This window comes from Haliotis asinina, chromosome 7 (genome assembly GCF_037392515.1).
Source record: "Haliotis asinina isolate JCU_RB_2024 chromosome 7, JCU_Hal_asi_v2, whole genome shotgun sequence".
NCBI classification, from domain to species: domain Eukaryota; kingdom Metazoa; phylum Mollusca; class Gastropoda; order Lepetellida; family Haliotidae; genus Haliotis; species Haliotis asinina.
In genome coordinates, this window is record NC_090286.1 from 35726019 (window position 1) to 35740027 (window position 14009).

Consider the following 14009-nt stretch of genomic DNA (forward strand, 5'->3'; position numbering starts at 1 on the left):
CTCTGTGATCTGTTTAATCCTGACTTGTGAGAAACAGTGACCATGGCTTTAAGGTGCTTTTAACAATATTCTGAGCAATATCAGGGCAGGTGGCACAAAAAATGGGGTTCTCATGTTGCAACAACGAGGGGAATCGAACCTGTGACGAGCAAACGCTTTGACCACTATGCTATCCTACCATCGCACACATGAAGATAAGTAATCTATTGGGAACATACCCACACCCATGATTCTAAAGTGTAATGTTGACACAGTGACTTGTCATTGATCTTCAGAAGAATGTGACCATGGACATTTAGCAGACCTGTGCAGATGTTTGGATTTGGTTGTGGTTGGGCTGAATACACACTGTACTCCTGTGGGGAATCAAGGCCGGTTTTCGAGCAAACGTCTTACCTACTAGGCTACCCCACCGCCACTGGGACAAGTAAACCCTTATTATGAAACACGAACACCCAGCATACATGACAAAAAGCAATGACTGAACATAAGCTATGTTCGCTCACTGTACCTCTGAATACTGGGCAGGTACATAGAGCCTCAAGGAGTGAGAGGTCAAGACAATCTATTATCACTGCTGGCACAAAGCTTGAAGATTGTTCCTGAGATTATGATTCACTTGGGCTTATCAACCACATCGTAATGGTAGAACTGAAACTCTCAAATACTAGTAATAGCATGTTTAGTGTAATCACATAAAAAAAACTGACACTTCTATTTGTGAAAGGCAGATAACATCATAAGTGTCTACTACAGGTATCTCCTGTTAAGCACATTTCAAAAGATCATTTGCAGTCAGTGAAGCACTTGTGCCACGATTCTGTTCGGATTATGAAAAGTCTACACAACAATTTCCAAATTAAAACTATTATATTAATTTAGTACTTTGGCACTTGCTTCAAATTCCTGTTATTTTGTTGGTTCTTGTTTGTTTATTTTGTTAATTCAATCCATTGTGATTACACAATGCCATTTAGAAAGTGGTCCAATGTAAGATATGTTATATTTGGGATTAGACTTTCTTACTAAAGTACAAATTCTAGAACTTTGTTGAGTCAAATCAGGGATTCGAACCCACACCCTTAGAGTCGGGCACCTATTTGCCAGCACACAAAGTCAGACACCTAGCCCGCTCAGCCACCGTGACTTCCACAAAAATGAAAGTCGAATAAGTGGTAGTCTAGACTGCAGGCTTTGTGTACCCCTCTGATAAGTGACTCCCACAGTCAAAGACTATGATTACACAGTGCCATTTAGAAAGTGGTCCAATGTAACATGGTATATATGGGATTACATTTCTTAAAGTACAAATTCTAGTACTTTTTTTGAGTTGTTGGAGAGAAAACAAACATCACATTGAAGTCATGTCATCTTCTTGACATTTTGTTGCAGCAATGAAGAATAAATACGATATATTTAGTGTTTGTTGGTTTGTGCCATACAAGATGTTTAAATATGTAAGAATCATGCACCTTTCAGGAAGTGAGTACAGTAAATTATCAGCGATTGTGCTAGAGTTACCTCCCCTATATTGAAGCACTGCCACTTGGCACATCTTACTGAAATCAAATATTTCAGCCAGCTGTATTAACATCAACTTTGCCACTCTGATACATGTATTTCACAATATTCAATAGAACATGTGAGATAACAAACACTACCATTTCATAAATCAATCACCCTGACAAACACAACAGACTGTTGGTATGGATAGTTACTAATAACTAGCCAACAATATGCTTGTGCAATGTGACAGTGTATCAATTGCTGGATCAGCTCGGGCACCATTTAAACTACAGATATATTTGATCCTTGTTTTCCCCACTTGGTGAGAAACACAAAATACACACACACCGTTTTTCTAGTCGATATGGTTTAATTTATCTTTTGAACAACACAACAGCAAGCTCTCTGGTTTCTTGGAGTGACTTACACACTTGTACCAATAGTTCACACTACATATCTGAAACAGATACCAAAAACCATATTACTTCTGGTTTAACAAGAAGACTGCAGCATTTGAGAGAAACTTCTCTATGAAGTATCAAGTACTTTCTACCTGGTTTAAAGATAGTAGCAAAGTCCCTCACCTGGTAGCAGCATTTTTTCGTATTGCATAAAATACATCCTATAATCAGTTCATAGCGTGTTATGTACCTCTGCATATGGGTATTTATCAAGTTATGCATAAATAATACCTTTAGTTGCATAAGTAGATGACAGTTTATCACCCTTCCGCTTCAGGAAATGACGTCCATTATCAAACATATGATGCAGTAATGCTGCACGTCTGCACATGAACACTGAACTGACTGAACTGGTTCTCTGAGTATTACGATGCGTAAGTGACTAAGAAATGAAACTACCAGTGTTGGTAGGTTTACCATTGAAAGTGCACAAGTGGAGATCTTTCCACTGAAAATGAGGGCTAATTGAAGAACACAAGAGGTTTTACTAAAAAATACCAGATAGCAAGTTGTTGCTACTGTGTTTTTCAGGTAGCAAAATAGGGTTTTGAATAGCAACTTTGCTACCTCAAAGCGTTAAATTTGTTCAACGAGTCTCACTACCAGAACCTGTTAGTTGCATAATACTAATTATAAACCGGTATTGTTTTACATTGCTTGTAGCAATACTGCAGCAATATCACAACAGGGAACACCAGAAATGGTCTTCACACACTGTACCACAGGCAAACTGTAGCGCAAATGGGGTTCCGCAGCATAGAGTATATGACAAAGTCTTCTTATGTGTGAGCAAAGCGAGCAAAGATTGGCAACATACTTCCCTCACTTCGGATTGACAAATATTTTTCATGTCAAAATAAAATATTGCCACCATCAAAGGTATACACCCATTTCTTCAGTGTGCTGTGCTCTCTTATTTCCAGCCCCATGTTGAACAATTACTCACATGAAATATTTTTTATTCAACATTTTAAGAGCAACTCATGGTATATCAGACTGTTCTTTGCCTCCATTCCCCCTTCCAGTTCAACAGGTATTATTCCATATGGAATACTTACAGTTACCTCCCTGCTTCATTGCCCACTATGCCAGAAGTGTTTGTATGTAGAATAAATGCTACGAAAATTAGTGACGACAGGTAAGATAAATAAACTCCAACAGGTTCATGATAAAATTAGGCAATATGGTATTTCCTTTTAATGTCTGCTTATTCTTGTTCCATCAATCCTTTGAACTGGTGAAAAAACATACTTCTCGTGAGTAATTATGAAACACGCGGTAGAAAATCTGAGAGCATGGCCAAGTGTGGAAATAGGAGTGTACCTTTGATGGTGGCAATATTTTATTCTGACATGAAAAATATTTTTCGATCCGAAGTGAGAGAAGTATGTTGCCAAGCTCTGCTTGACTTCGCTTGCATATAAGAAGACTTGTCATATTATCTATCAACCCTATTTGCGCTACAGTGTGACGAACTGCTACCACCCCGCCTCTACAAGGGTGAGACAACTCTCGAGATGTTACCTTTTTATACTAAAAGTGAAAGCTGTGATCCATCTTTCTTTCCAAATTCATGATCCACAACAAGACTACTATTTCTGACATCTGATAGAAGTGTTAAGCTTCGAGTTCTTTATTGCCCGACTGGTATAACAGTTTCATGGCATCCGATATCTGTATTCTATTTCCTTTCCAACAAATTTTCATTTAAGAGACAGAAGAGATGCTGACAACCTAAATGAAAACGTACGTCCAGTTATCCTGAATAATGATTCTATTTCCAGTCTTCTGCTGTCACGCTTCCATCGGATCGTATCGACTGAAATACTCCAGCCTTGATCATTCGGCCATAGTGGGCCTTGGCATCATAGTTCCTGAAAATTTCAATCACATCAAACATTAAATTTCTGCAAATGTTCATCACATTAAACATTTCGTGTTTTGCAAAGGATTGATAGAGGGCTTACAATGACAGAATTAAAAGTATTTTGTTTATTCATGCATTATAATTCTCAGAGGTATTAAAGAGAACAGTAATGGCAATGAACTTCAACATGAAATAGAAATTAAAAGTCACCGATTAACTTGAAAATTTCCTGAATTTATGTGGTTTGACTCAACTCAAAAAACACATAAAACACATACTGTTTATATTACTTGTCCAAATGCCATGCCCATTTAACAGTGCATGTCATATCAAAGAGCCACAAGTCACAATGGTCCACACTGCCCCAACCTTTATGGCAAATACGTCTTCATGTGTTTCACATTTCACACACACTCCTACACAAACTAGTTAAATGTGCACTTAACAACAATGCCAGATCTGTATACACACAAGAAAAAAATTATTGCCTCAAGGAAATAAGACTACAAAATGATGCTTTGTTGCAATGAAATACCAAACTCACCTGTGGAAATCTTCATATGTCTTTATTCTGACATCGTTTACTGTAATTTTGTAGGTGACAGATGCAACAACAGCAAGAGCAATGCCGATGCCCAGGTCCCTCTTCACCTTTGACCTCAGAAGGTTTCGAAGTTGAGGCACTGCAGCCATCTGCAACACACAATGTCATGGTTTTACATGTTATAAAAACATTTCTTAGTGGCTGGTTGGTTTATTAATTAACAGAGCAATATGCAATATTCCAGCTTATCTGACAGCTGTCTGTTAATAAACAAGCCTGGACCAGATAATCCAGTGATTAACATCATAAATATCAATCTACACAATAGGGATATGATAACACATGTCAACCAAGTCAGTGAGTCTGAACAGCTGATCCCGTTAGCTACCAGTTCTAACGCTGATCTTCTTGTATTTTCTCAATGGCAATCTTGGCTTAGAATTGGCCGCCATCAACCAATACTGGATTGGACGGGCATATGGGTGTGAGAGGTGACCAGGAGGATTGGTTGGTCAGTCTCCCTGATTTGGTGAATAGCGTATCATGAGCTGGGATGGAAATTAAATTTATCAATCAACCAGATGAAACCTGAATGAGCCAAAGCAAATATTTTCTGTTTGTCCTGCAAAAGGCTTCTAGTCATCCTAAAATGAAATTTCAAAATTTTTACCATTAAACATTTGAAGGTTTTTAATTCCAAGCACAGCAGTTTCACAGGTTTAAGTAAAGCAATTGTCTACAACACACATGCCTCACCAATGCAGAATGACATGTTTGTAAGTCTGAGGTACTATTTTACCAGCATTGGGCTTATGGGCATGATTTACTGTCGGTCCCTGATCAGGCTTGATTATGTACAAGCAGCTTTCATATAGCTGGAATATTGTTGAGAGTGAAGAATAAAGAAAACATATCTGAAGGGTTTCTGACAAATCAAACGTCATCGAGAGATATATTAACGATAACATAATTCCAATCATGAGTCTGTAGCAAATGTCTCACGACAACAACTCATCATGCTTACCAGGCTTACAAGGGGCATAAAAAGCACAGATGGTGATTGTTTGACTTTAACATGCAAGGTTTTCAAATCACCTCAAAATGAAAAGTAACTGTACTACTCACACAGATAACAATCATTTAACATGTCCGGAATGGAAACGGTGAGTGAGCAGGAACTAATGACTGTTTATACAGTTTTGCAATCATATCTATGTGTGCAAACTTGACATAAGAGGAAGGTCAGATGTGATACAGATCTGCAGATGTTTACCACCATGGTGAAATCCATAGGCACAGGTATCAGTCCCTCCTGGATTCCGTGGTTGCAGAAAAAATCTCAGAATTTACCTTGCCATGCAGAAAACTGTAGCGTGGTCCATGAAAAACACATTTGTATGCAGAATCTGTGCAGAATTTGCCACGTTTCTGCCACGGAATTTGCTCACTTTAAACACTGAGTGAAAACTGACTGTCAGCCGAAAAAAACAGTAGAGCTAATGTTAAAGGTAGGGTTGGTTACACAAAAAAAGACTGACATATTTATTGTGACAACATTTTAAAAATAATCATGAATAAAGATACTTTATTAATAAAGCAAGTTTTAAGCATTTTTCAAATATTAGATGAATTTGACACTGCAATTACATTCTCACAATCTATCATTTTGAAAATTCAAATTATTTCAGATTTCTTTTAGGTATAAAATTGTCTGCATGAAACCGAAAGTTGTTTGTCTGTACCAAATTTACAATTGAGAGGAGAGAAATAACTGTCAGCGAGTGTTTAAATCTCAAACACAGAAAAAGGTGTGGGTACTTTGTCACTCAAGATGTGATGTGTACTGTCGACTTAACTTTGCTTAAATTTGCTGCGGAATTCTTAAAAAATTGCCGCAGAATGCAGGACGGAGTGAGGTATAGAGTTGACAAACCCAGTAATGTTGAGGCAACCATGATTCAAATGATAAATGATATCTATGCTGCTATCAACCATATTCCAGCAATGTCAAGGATGGCAACACTAGAAATGAGCTTCACAATGTGGTTAATGTGTTCAGTTGCACACATGGGTTTAATTTGTGACGCCCATTTCTGGTATCCTCTGTTGTGATATTGCTGGAATATTGCTAAAAGTGACGTAAAACCATTCTCATTCACTAAACACCTAATTCACCCATGCCTCCAGAAACTGGGAGAACAAATAATCCTACTATTCCTAGTTGGCAGTAGTATTTACTATTCAGCATCTACTGATCACCAACTAAGTCCCATGCACCTTCCTCCATCACAATGATCAGTTACAGAACACCATGCAAATAGTTTATATCATATTATCATATGGAAAACTACTGACGTCATTACATTGCTAAATACTACCAAACCTTTGTTTTTCCAGAAGATATTTGACAAAATCTAACATTTTTCTGTCCAACATATTCTTATTTGGTGATACCCACAAGCAAACCCTACAGAATGACACTTCCACAGGAACACATTTCTACTATTTCAGGTATCCCTTGCCAAAAGTTTGAGCCCCATCGATCCTTCCGTCTCAGATGACTGGGACAGCTTTTCAAGGAAAATATTATAGATAGGAAAATCTATTTGGAATGTATTTTCAGGTCATACCTTGATGGAGTTTGAAAAGAGAAACAAACTGTTACAGAGTTATGGCCCTTGTCAAGAGTTTCTTGACTCGGTGCACAGTAGCCTCAATGATGACAGATTTTTTCAAAATCTTTTTGGACAGGGAAACCAAATGTGGCATGTTTTTTCAGGACATAAATGCCTTGATAGTTTGGAAAAGGAAATCATGTTACAATTCTTTAGAGTGTTATGTCCCCTGTCATGGCATTCTTAATCTAGTGCATGATCAGTTGAGGCAAACTTATGTAGAAGCATCATCAAATCTTGAGGAACACAAGTATTTAAAAAATGATAAGGATCAGGTCTTAATGAGATTGTGAGCAGTATCCTTTCATATCTTTTCAGATATTTTAGGTGATGTGCATAAGAACAGAATTTAGTAACAGTCCATCAGAGACAGAAAGCCTAAAAAATTGACAATTCCTACTGTCTAGTCTGTAAACTCTGAGTGACATTGCCTGTTTACAAGCACCATAATGGTTTTGAAACCAGTGTTAACAAATGAACATCCAGCATTTTCAGTTTACAATATGTCACTCTCCCTTTCAATCAGTATTGAGGCATCATGAGCCTAAATAATTGTGAACATAAAAACATAGGATTAGGTTTTTAATCATGAGCTGCTTCTAAATTATGTTCACGATACTGTTTTGTTTACTTAATAACCCATGCATAAGCATGTCACCTCTCACAAGTGTTGTTAAACAGATTCATTTCTTACTTCTCTGATATTTATTGATTGCTAATCACCTAGTTCTCTATGGATCATGTCAGTCAGTAGCCAACCCTTTGATTACATAATCCCACTGCTGAAAGGCTGCAAGTGTGCACTGAAAAGCACACCTTTCATTTACAGTAAAAATCACAATGACTGTAATATTGAAATAAGGAACTAAACAATACACGTGACATTTTCGCTTCCATGTAATTCTTACAGTCAGATTTGAAACAAGAGAGCCACAATGGCCGATTCCCTTGTATGTCCTTCACTGATAGCTCACAAGGTGAGCCAAGTCTTCATAACATCTCAACAAATCTGGTCAAACAGTGCACTAAATAGCTTTCACACCAATCAGATCATTGTGTATTTAGGTTTGAATGTTATGCATCTGTTATTTCTTTTTGTATTAAAAATGCGATGGTTCGCCCCTCCTTGCTTAGTTATTGAAGTATATATTTCGTTAAACCACACATACAAACACTCGGCCTTACTACTGTTACCAAATGGGTTCTGATGATACAAACTGTTTATCTTTATAAATTTGGCAGTTTGAAAGTAGTCTCATTAATGGGTACGTGCAAACTGTATAAACGTCAATGGTTACCGTTTACGCACAGCCGCAAAAGCATGCACTTCAAACGACACACCGCATTCAGGGGTCAAATAAGATTCATTCACACATTGTAACACGTTGTTGAAACAATAATGATAAAAATATAAGAAAATCAACGACCAACGATGAATTCATTACAATCTAACACTTGGATGTATGGCAGTGAATGAAACTCATACCCTCTATACGAAGAAACGTGATTGACCTTCGCAAACAAAATGTTAGAGGCAATGGCGATTGATCACGTGACAGTTCGAGGGGACGTAACTTCTGTTACAATCGTCGTGGAAACCACAAGAAACAACCGTGGCACCCAGTGAAGCATTTTACTCCGCTTCTTTAACAGAATCTGAACATTGTTCTCCTGGATGTATTTCTCATGCAATAATTCCAGTTTATACAGAATTTAAACAACTTTAACTGCTATGCGACTTCGAACCCAATGAAATGTACATTCGGGCTATTTTAGAATATGTAGCTGAGGCCTGGGAAAATTGTCCCAGTATTATTTGTGTTAAACCTGAAATCTTGCGACTCGAAGCAGCAAGAATTGTAACCGGATTAGGTACAAGGTATTTGGAAAAAAGGGGATATCCAAGATATTTTCTATATGGTGAAAGAAACACAAATATACTACACTCAAAGTTAAGACATTCGTGTAGTTCATTGCATGCAGATCCTTTCGTGTTAATTTATCAGAGTAAAGCTTGCAATTGCGGTGCTCCGATGGAAGTTGCAAAGTATTTCTTTTTAAAATGTCCAAAATATGTCAGCTGCCATTTTGATCTGAAGCAAGACTTTGAACTATCAAATGTAGACATTGATACTATTCTTTACGGCAACTTTGCTCTGCCAAACAATATTAATAAAAATATCTTTAGTCATGTGCATAAACACATTGTGCGAAGTAAGCGCTTCGATTAATGAATAATATGTCTTAGTATTATTATGTCCATTCATTACGTCCATTCATTATTGTCCATATTTCTGATGGGAGCGGATGGTAATAAGTTACATAACGTATGCCCAGTCTTATTCAACATTAAATAAAATATGTTCAAACAAACAACCCACCGCTCCCCTCAGTTGTGGTCCTTCATTGGGAACATAGCATATTTGAAAGTATTGAAGGCGATCGATATTATAATCAAACATTCGATAAATAGCACATTAAATTCATTCAGTTTGTGCATTGACCAATCTCCAAACTATATCAACGACGTGCTTGTTACTGTTGTTTGTTTGAGTTAATAGAAAACTACGTTTCAGGAGAAAATAGGCTTGAAATTTTGATTTGACAAATAGATTACAAGTAGTGGAAACAGTCGTCCAGATAGAGATAACTCAGGTTCACAATACGACCCTTATCAATAAATCAAGGCGAAAACAAGTTTCCTGTTCGTTTCACGTTGAAACACTTGTATGATTTCGACTTTAATCAGCAGGACTCAACTGGGAAAACAATCGAATGACAACTTGACATGAAGGTAGTTTCCCAGCCCTGCCTCGTTCACAATTAATTATTTCCATTGTTTGATTCTTGACGATAACTCCCGGACGGCATATTCTAGATCATTTCAGGTAAAAGTAGATGCATGTGTATTCATTATATACAGGGGACTGATGCATAATGTGTGATTTAAATTATCGAATCAAACAGAAAAAGAAAATACGTTGTAAAATAGCAGCGAATAGAATGAATCTCTGTCAATTACAAAAAGATACCTCATATCATTTTGGAGAAATGTGAAACATAACGGCTGGAACTGCGATTACAGACTGATTAATGACTATTTGAGAATGTTATCTATGTACATCTCACAGTTCAAGCATATACTGGCCTCTTCCCAACGTTAACGCAAACGTGTACCTAATAGCCAGACTACCACCTCACGTTACCTTCAACACACACGTGCATCTACTAACCAGACTACCACCCCACCCTCAACACACACGCGTATCTAGTAACCAGAGTACCACCCGCCTCACGCCACCCTCAACACACACGTGTACCTACTAGCCAGACAACCACCTCACGTTACCCTCAACACGCACGTGTAATTACGCACCAGCCCCTCCACGGCCTGAACAGACGCGTATGCTTACCTATCAGCTCCTCCACCACCTGAACACACACGTGTATTTACCTATTAAACCATCCACTGCCTTAACACACGTGTATTCACCTATTAAACCATCCATTGCCTTAACACACGTGTATTTACCTATTAAACCATCCATTGCCTTAACACACGTGTATTTACCTATTAAACCATTCACCGCCTTAATACACACGAGTATTTACCTACCAGCCCCTGTCCCCGCCTCACCACACGTGTATTTACCTATTAGATCATTCACCGCCCCAAAACACTCGTGTGTATACCTATTAGATCATTCATCGCCTCAACCAGCTCATGCACTGCCTCAACACACGTGTATTTACCTACCAGTGCATCCACCGCTCGTCCCTCGACGTCGCCCTACATTTTGCCACTACCAGTACCTGGAACACCACAGACATTAAGGGTCATTGGGGCTGGATGGTTATAATGTGTTATGAATTTTGCTCATGATATCCATCACCGTCTGGTCCGAACTCCATCATAGTCGGACCGTCGTGACAGATGCATCTGGGATGTTATTCTGCGGCGTAAAACAACATCCGGACACTCTTCATCTGATCAATTCATCCTCATCCAAGAATCTCCCCTGTCAGAACATAACTTCAACGGTATCATACAGTGTAAGCGTATATCCCAACTGTGTTGGCGAGATTACAGGACTGCCCTATCCCATTTCAGTCGAGGAATCTGTGAGACGCCATTATCAAAGTTCAACCTCATTAGGGCCAAAATACTGACGCGTTTTCAACCTTGTAGACCAAAAAGTAAAAACAAAAGTGTCACAAATATTCAAAATAATAACCCCAAGCCCACAGCTCACAGACAAAGCGCCCAGTGGCGGCGAAAAGAACCCCCATCGTGTCACATGGAACGTCCATCAAATATCATTTACGATTAGTTTTTTTAATTGTAGTCCGAGAGTAACTATCATTATGAAACACTGGACCCTTTTTATACTGACGATGCTTTAAAATGTCAAGTAAACACAAAGCATATAAAACGAGATAAAAAGACTCCTGGTCTTATGATGCAAACGTTCAGCAATACCATCATTGGTGGTTCTTGCAGGAGGACAATGGCAAGTCGAGTCAGTTTACCTCAAACCATCCCACCCAGTATTGTTATCTACGACTTGCTTTGTGTCATGTGGCGGAAACTTGTAAAGGGCAATTGCGTAATTACAAAATAAGATGGTACTCTTTTGTTTAAACGACATGATGAAATAGGAGTAATAGGAGTTACAATCGAGCTGTACAAGGGCAGATGAGACTGTAACTCGACCAAAACCGTCCTTATATCTTTCAGTTACATCATCAGTTTAGAGCATTATGGAAAAGACACTAGTCTCTTCGTCTCGGTGTGATGTCTGTATATGGGTTTCATGTCGGTATAAAAGTATCATGAGGCAATTAACTGAGGGTGAAATTTTCAAAAAAGTATTCCAAACCCGCATGTAATGTTCCCAACAAAATGGCAAGTTTCTGTACTTCACGAGAGCACATGAGACGGAGAATAGCAATGATGTGTAAAGCTAGCCACTAAATCACGTCACTCAGAGCTGAAATCGATCTTTGCGTTGTCACTTTCCCCTATTATCGAGGTATTCATGCAAGTTTCAGAAACCAGGAGACGTAATATGGACTGGTTGTGAGATATCGCCCGATGAGGCTTCAATAACTCTAATTTTATGACCTATCTCCCAAAGTTTTTTTCTTAATCAAAAGGAAAATAACAGAAAGTCGATTTGTCCCAAGGCAAGGGTTTTTTATTTTGATATCCGCCGAAAAATTTATTTAATTGACAAGTGGGAACCTGACGATGAACATGTGGGTTGATTTCTTTGAGTGACTAACGTTTCGTACAAACCGCTTGTCACCAGCTATCCCGACCGCAGCGACGCCTTAATTACGTTAGGCGGGAAATGTAAGAAGTGTGGGTCCCGCCTTCACACGGTCTGTCTTTGAAAAACGACCAAGCGTTCGTGGGGCACATTTTGATGATGGAAGGCAGCTCTTACAACCTTTCATCTACGATTCCGATCAGCCGTCCATTCCTCCGGACCGGACCCATGTGCAAATGAGACGATCGCGACGTCAATTTCAGCTTCACGGGAAGAACCTGGAACACTCCTAAGGGATCCGAGGCCACTTCTGGACAATATCACCACGAAGAGGGAGTTCAGGGCTGCGAAGACAATGACCGCTACAACCTTTAACAGTCGGTCATTGTACATGTGCAGTAGCTCACTTAAGGTGTCAACAGTAACAAAAAGCGATATGAAAACAAAATCTCTCCTAACAGACACATCAATGCTAAAGATACCAATGTAGTCAGCAAGTCGTTTGTATAAATTCATTTATATGTTGTAATTGCCTTAACACACCACAAAGGTTAACTCACACAACTCACTCACCCATTCTGCTTACTGTTATGTTCAGGTTTTCAGGGTATATGCCACCCGGTTAAGGAAGGTAAAATTCTTTCCAAACGAACGCCCCAAATCTATGGGAACATTGCTATTAATTCTACTGGTGCTATAATTGGACCGTCGTAGTACTGAAAATATATATCACAGTAATAGGACATTGCTGTGCTCTTTAACTTTTGGTGAGTAGTATGTATGCCCAATTTGTTCCAGAATCGAGTGTTAAAAAACCCGAATACGGTATATATGTTTCCATATACATCGCAACATACTATGTCTCTTGTCTCTAAAGTTTCAGTCGATAATTCTGCACTTAAAACAATAATGTCATGACATTTTCCTTAATATCTTCATGTGTGTTTTATACAGTGTTTGTGTTTTTCCTTCATATTAATGGTTTTACTATGCAGTGCACTTCCTCGGCGAAATAAGAAACAGTTAGCTTAATCTTGTGAAACTAAATGAGAAATAGATATAAGATACTGTGGCAGTATTATTTATATCTACGTGGGTAATTCTCATTTTATATACTAACGTACCACTGAAATATATGGCTACAAATACATAATTCCAGTCTCCGAACAACTTGAATACATTGTTTGTTGGTCTGTATGGTTTATCTGTATATTTTTCCATGTGCATGTCACCTACTAAGGTTGTATTATATCTCACTTTAAGGGGCATCTATATCTTCGCACACAACCCATCAAAAGTTTAAACTCACTTAAAGCACCCATTATATGTTATGTTATGTATGTATTTATGGTTACATCGAAGATGAATTTCTCCACTAACTTGGTGGAAACAACTACAAATCTTATGCAGAATAACTGCACGAATCATGTGTCAGATTGCTGAAAATATTTTGATATTTACGGAGCTTCCGAGTTTTCTGTGTATCACTACATGTGTCATATGTCATGCAATCAACCCATGTGTCATACATTTCAAGAGATATCACTCCCTGTTTTATATGTCTACATGCCACTCCATGTGTCAGCATATCTATGGGACACCATGTTTCACTCCATGTGTCATATATATATCTCTACACGCCTGTATAAACCTGTATGTCAACCCATGTGCCACATATATCTA

The 14009-nt window shown here is 38.3% G+C and overlaps 1 protein-coding gene across 1 annotated transcript; it reads right to left on the reverse strand.

The window, feature by feature from the left end:
* Positions 1–1856: 1856 nt before the first annotated feature.
* Positions 1857–8623, reverse strand: LOC137291788 (cytochrome c oxidase subunit 6C-like). The gene is made up of 4 exons (XM_067823316.1): positions 8540–8623; positions 4379–4527; positions 3718–3841; positions 1857–1963 (listed from the first exon to the last, which is right to left on the reverse strand). Exons 2-3 carry the CDS (start codon positions 4525–4527, stop codon positions 3742–3744), a joined length of 249 nt encoding a protein of 82 aa, XP_067679417.1. The 5' UTR covers positions 8540–8623; the 3' UTR covers positions 1857–1963; positions 3718–3741.
* Between the last annotated feature and the right edge of the window lie 5386 nt (positions 8624–14009).

Coding starts and splice junctions, on each gene's coding strand:
- LOC137291788 (XM_067823316.1), bottom strand. CDS start 4,527: ATGGCTGCAGTGCCTCAACTTCGAAACCTTCTGAGGTCAAAGGTGAAG. Junction 3,842..4,378: donor ACATATGAAGATTTCCACAG/GTGAGTTTGGTA, acceptor TGAAATTTTCAG/GAACTATGATGCCAAGGCCC.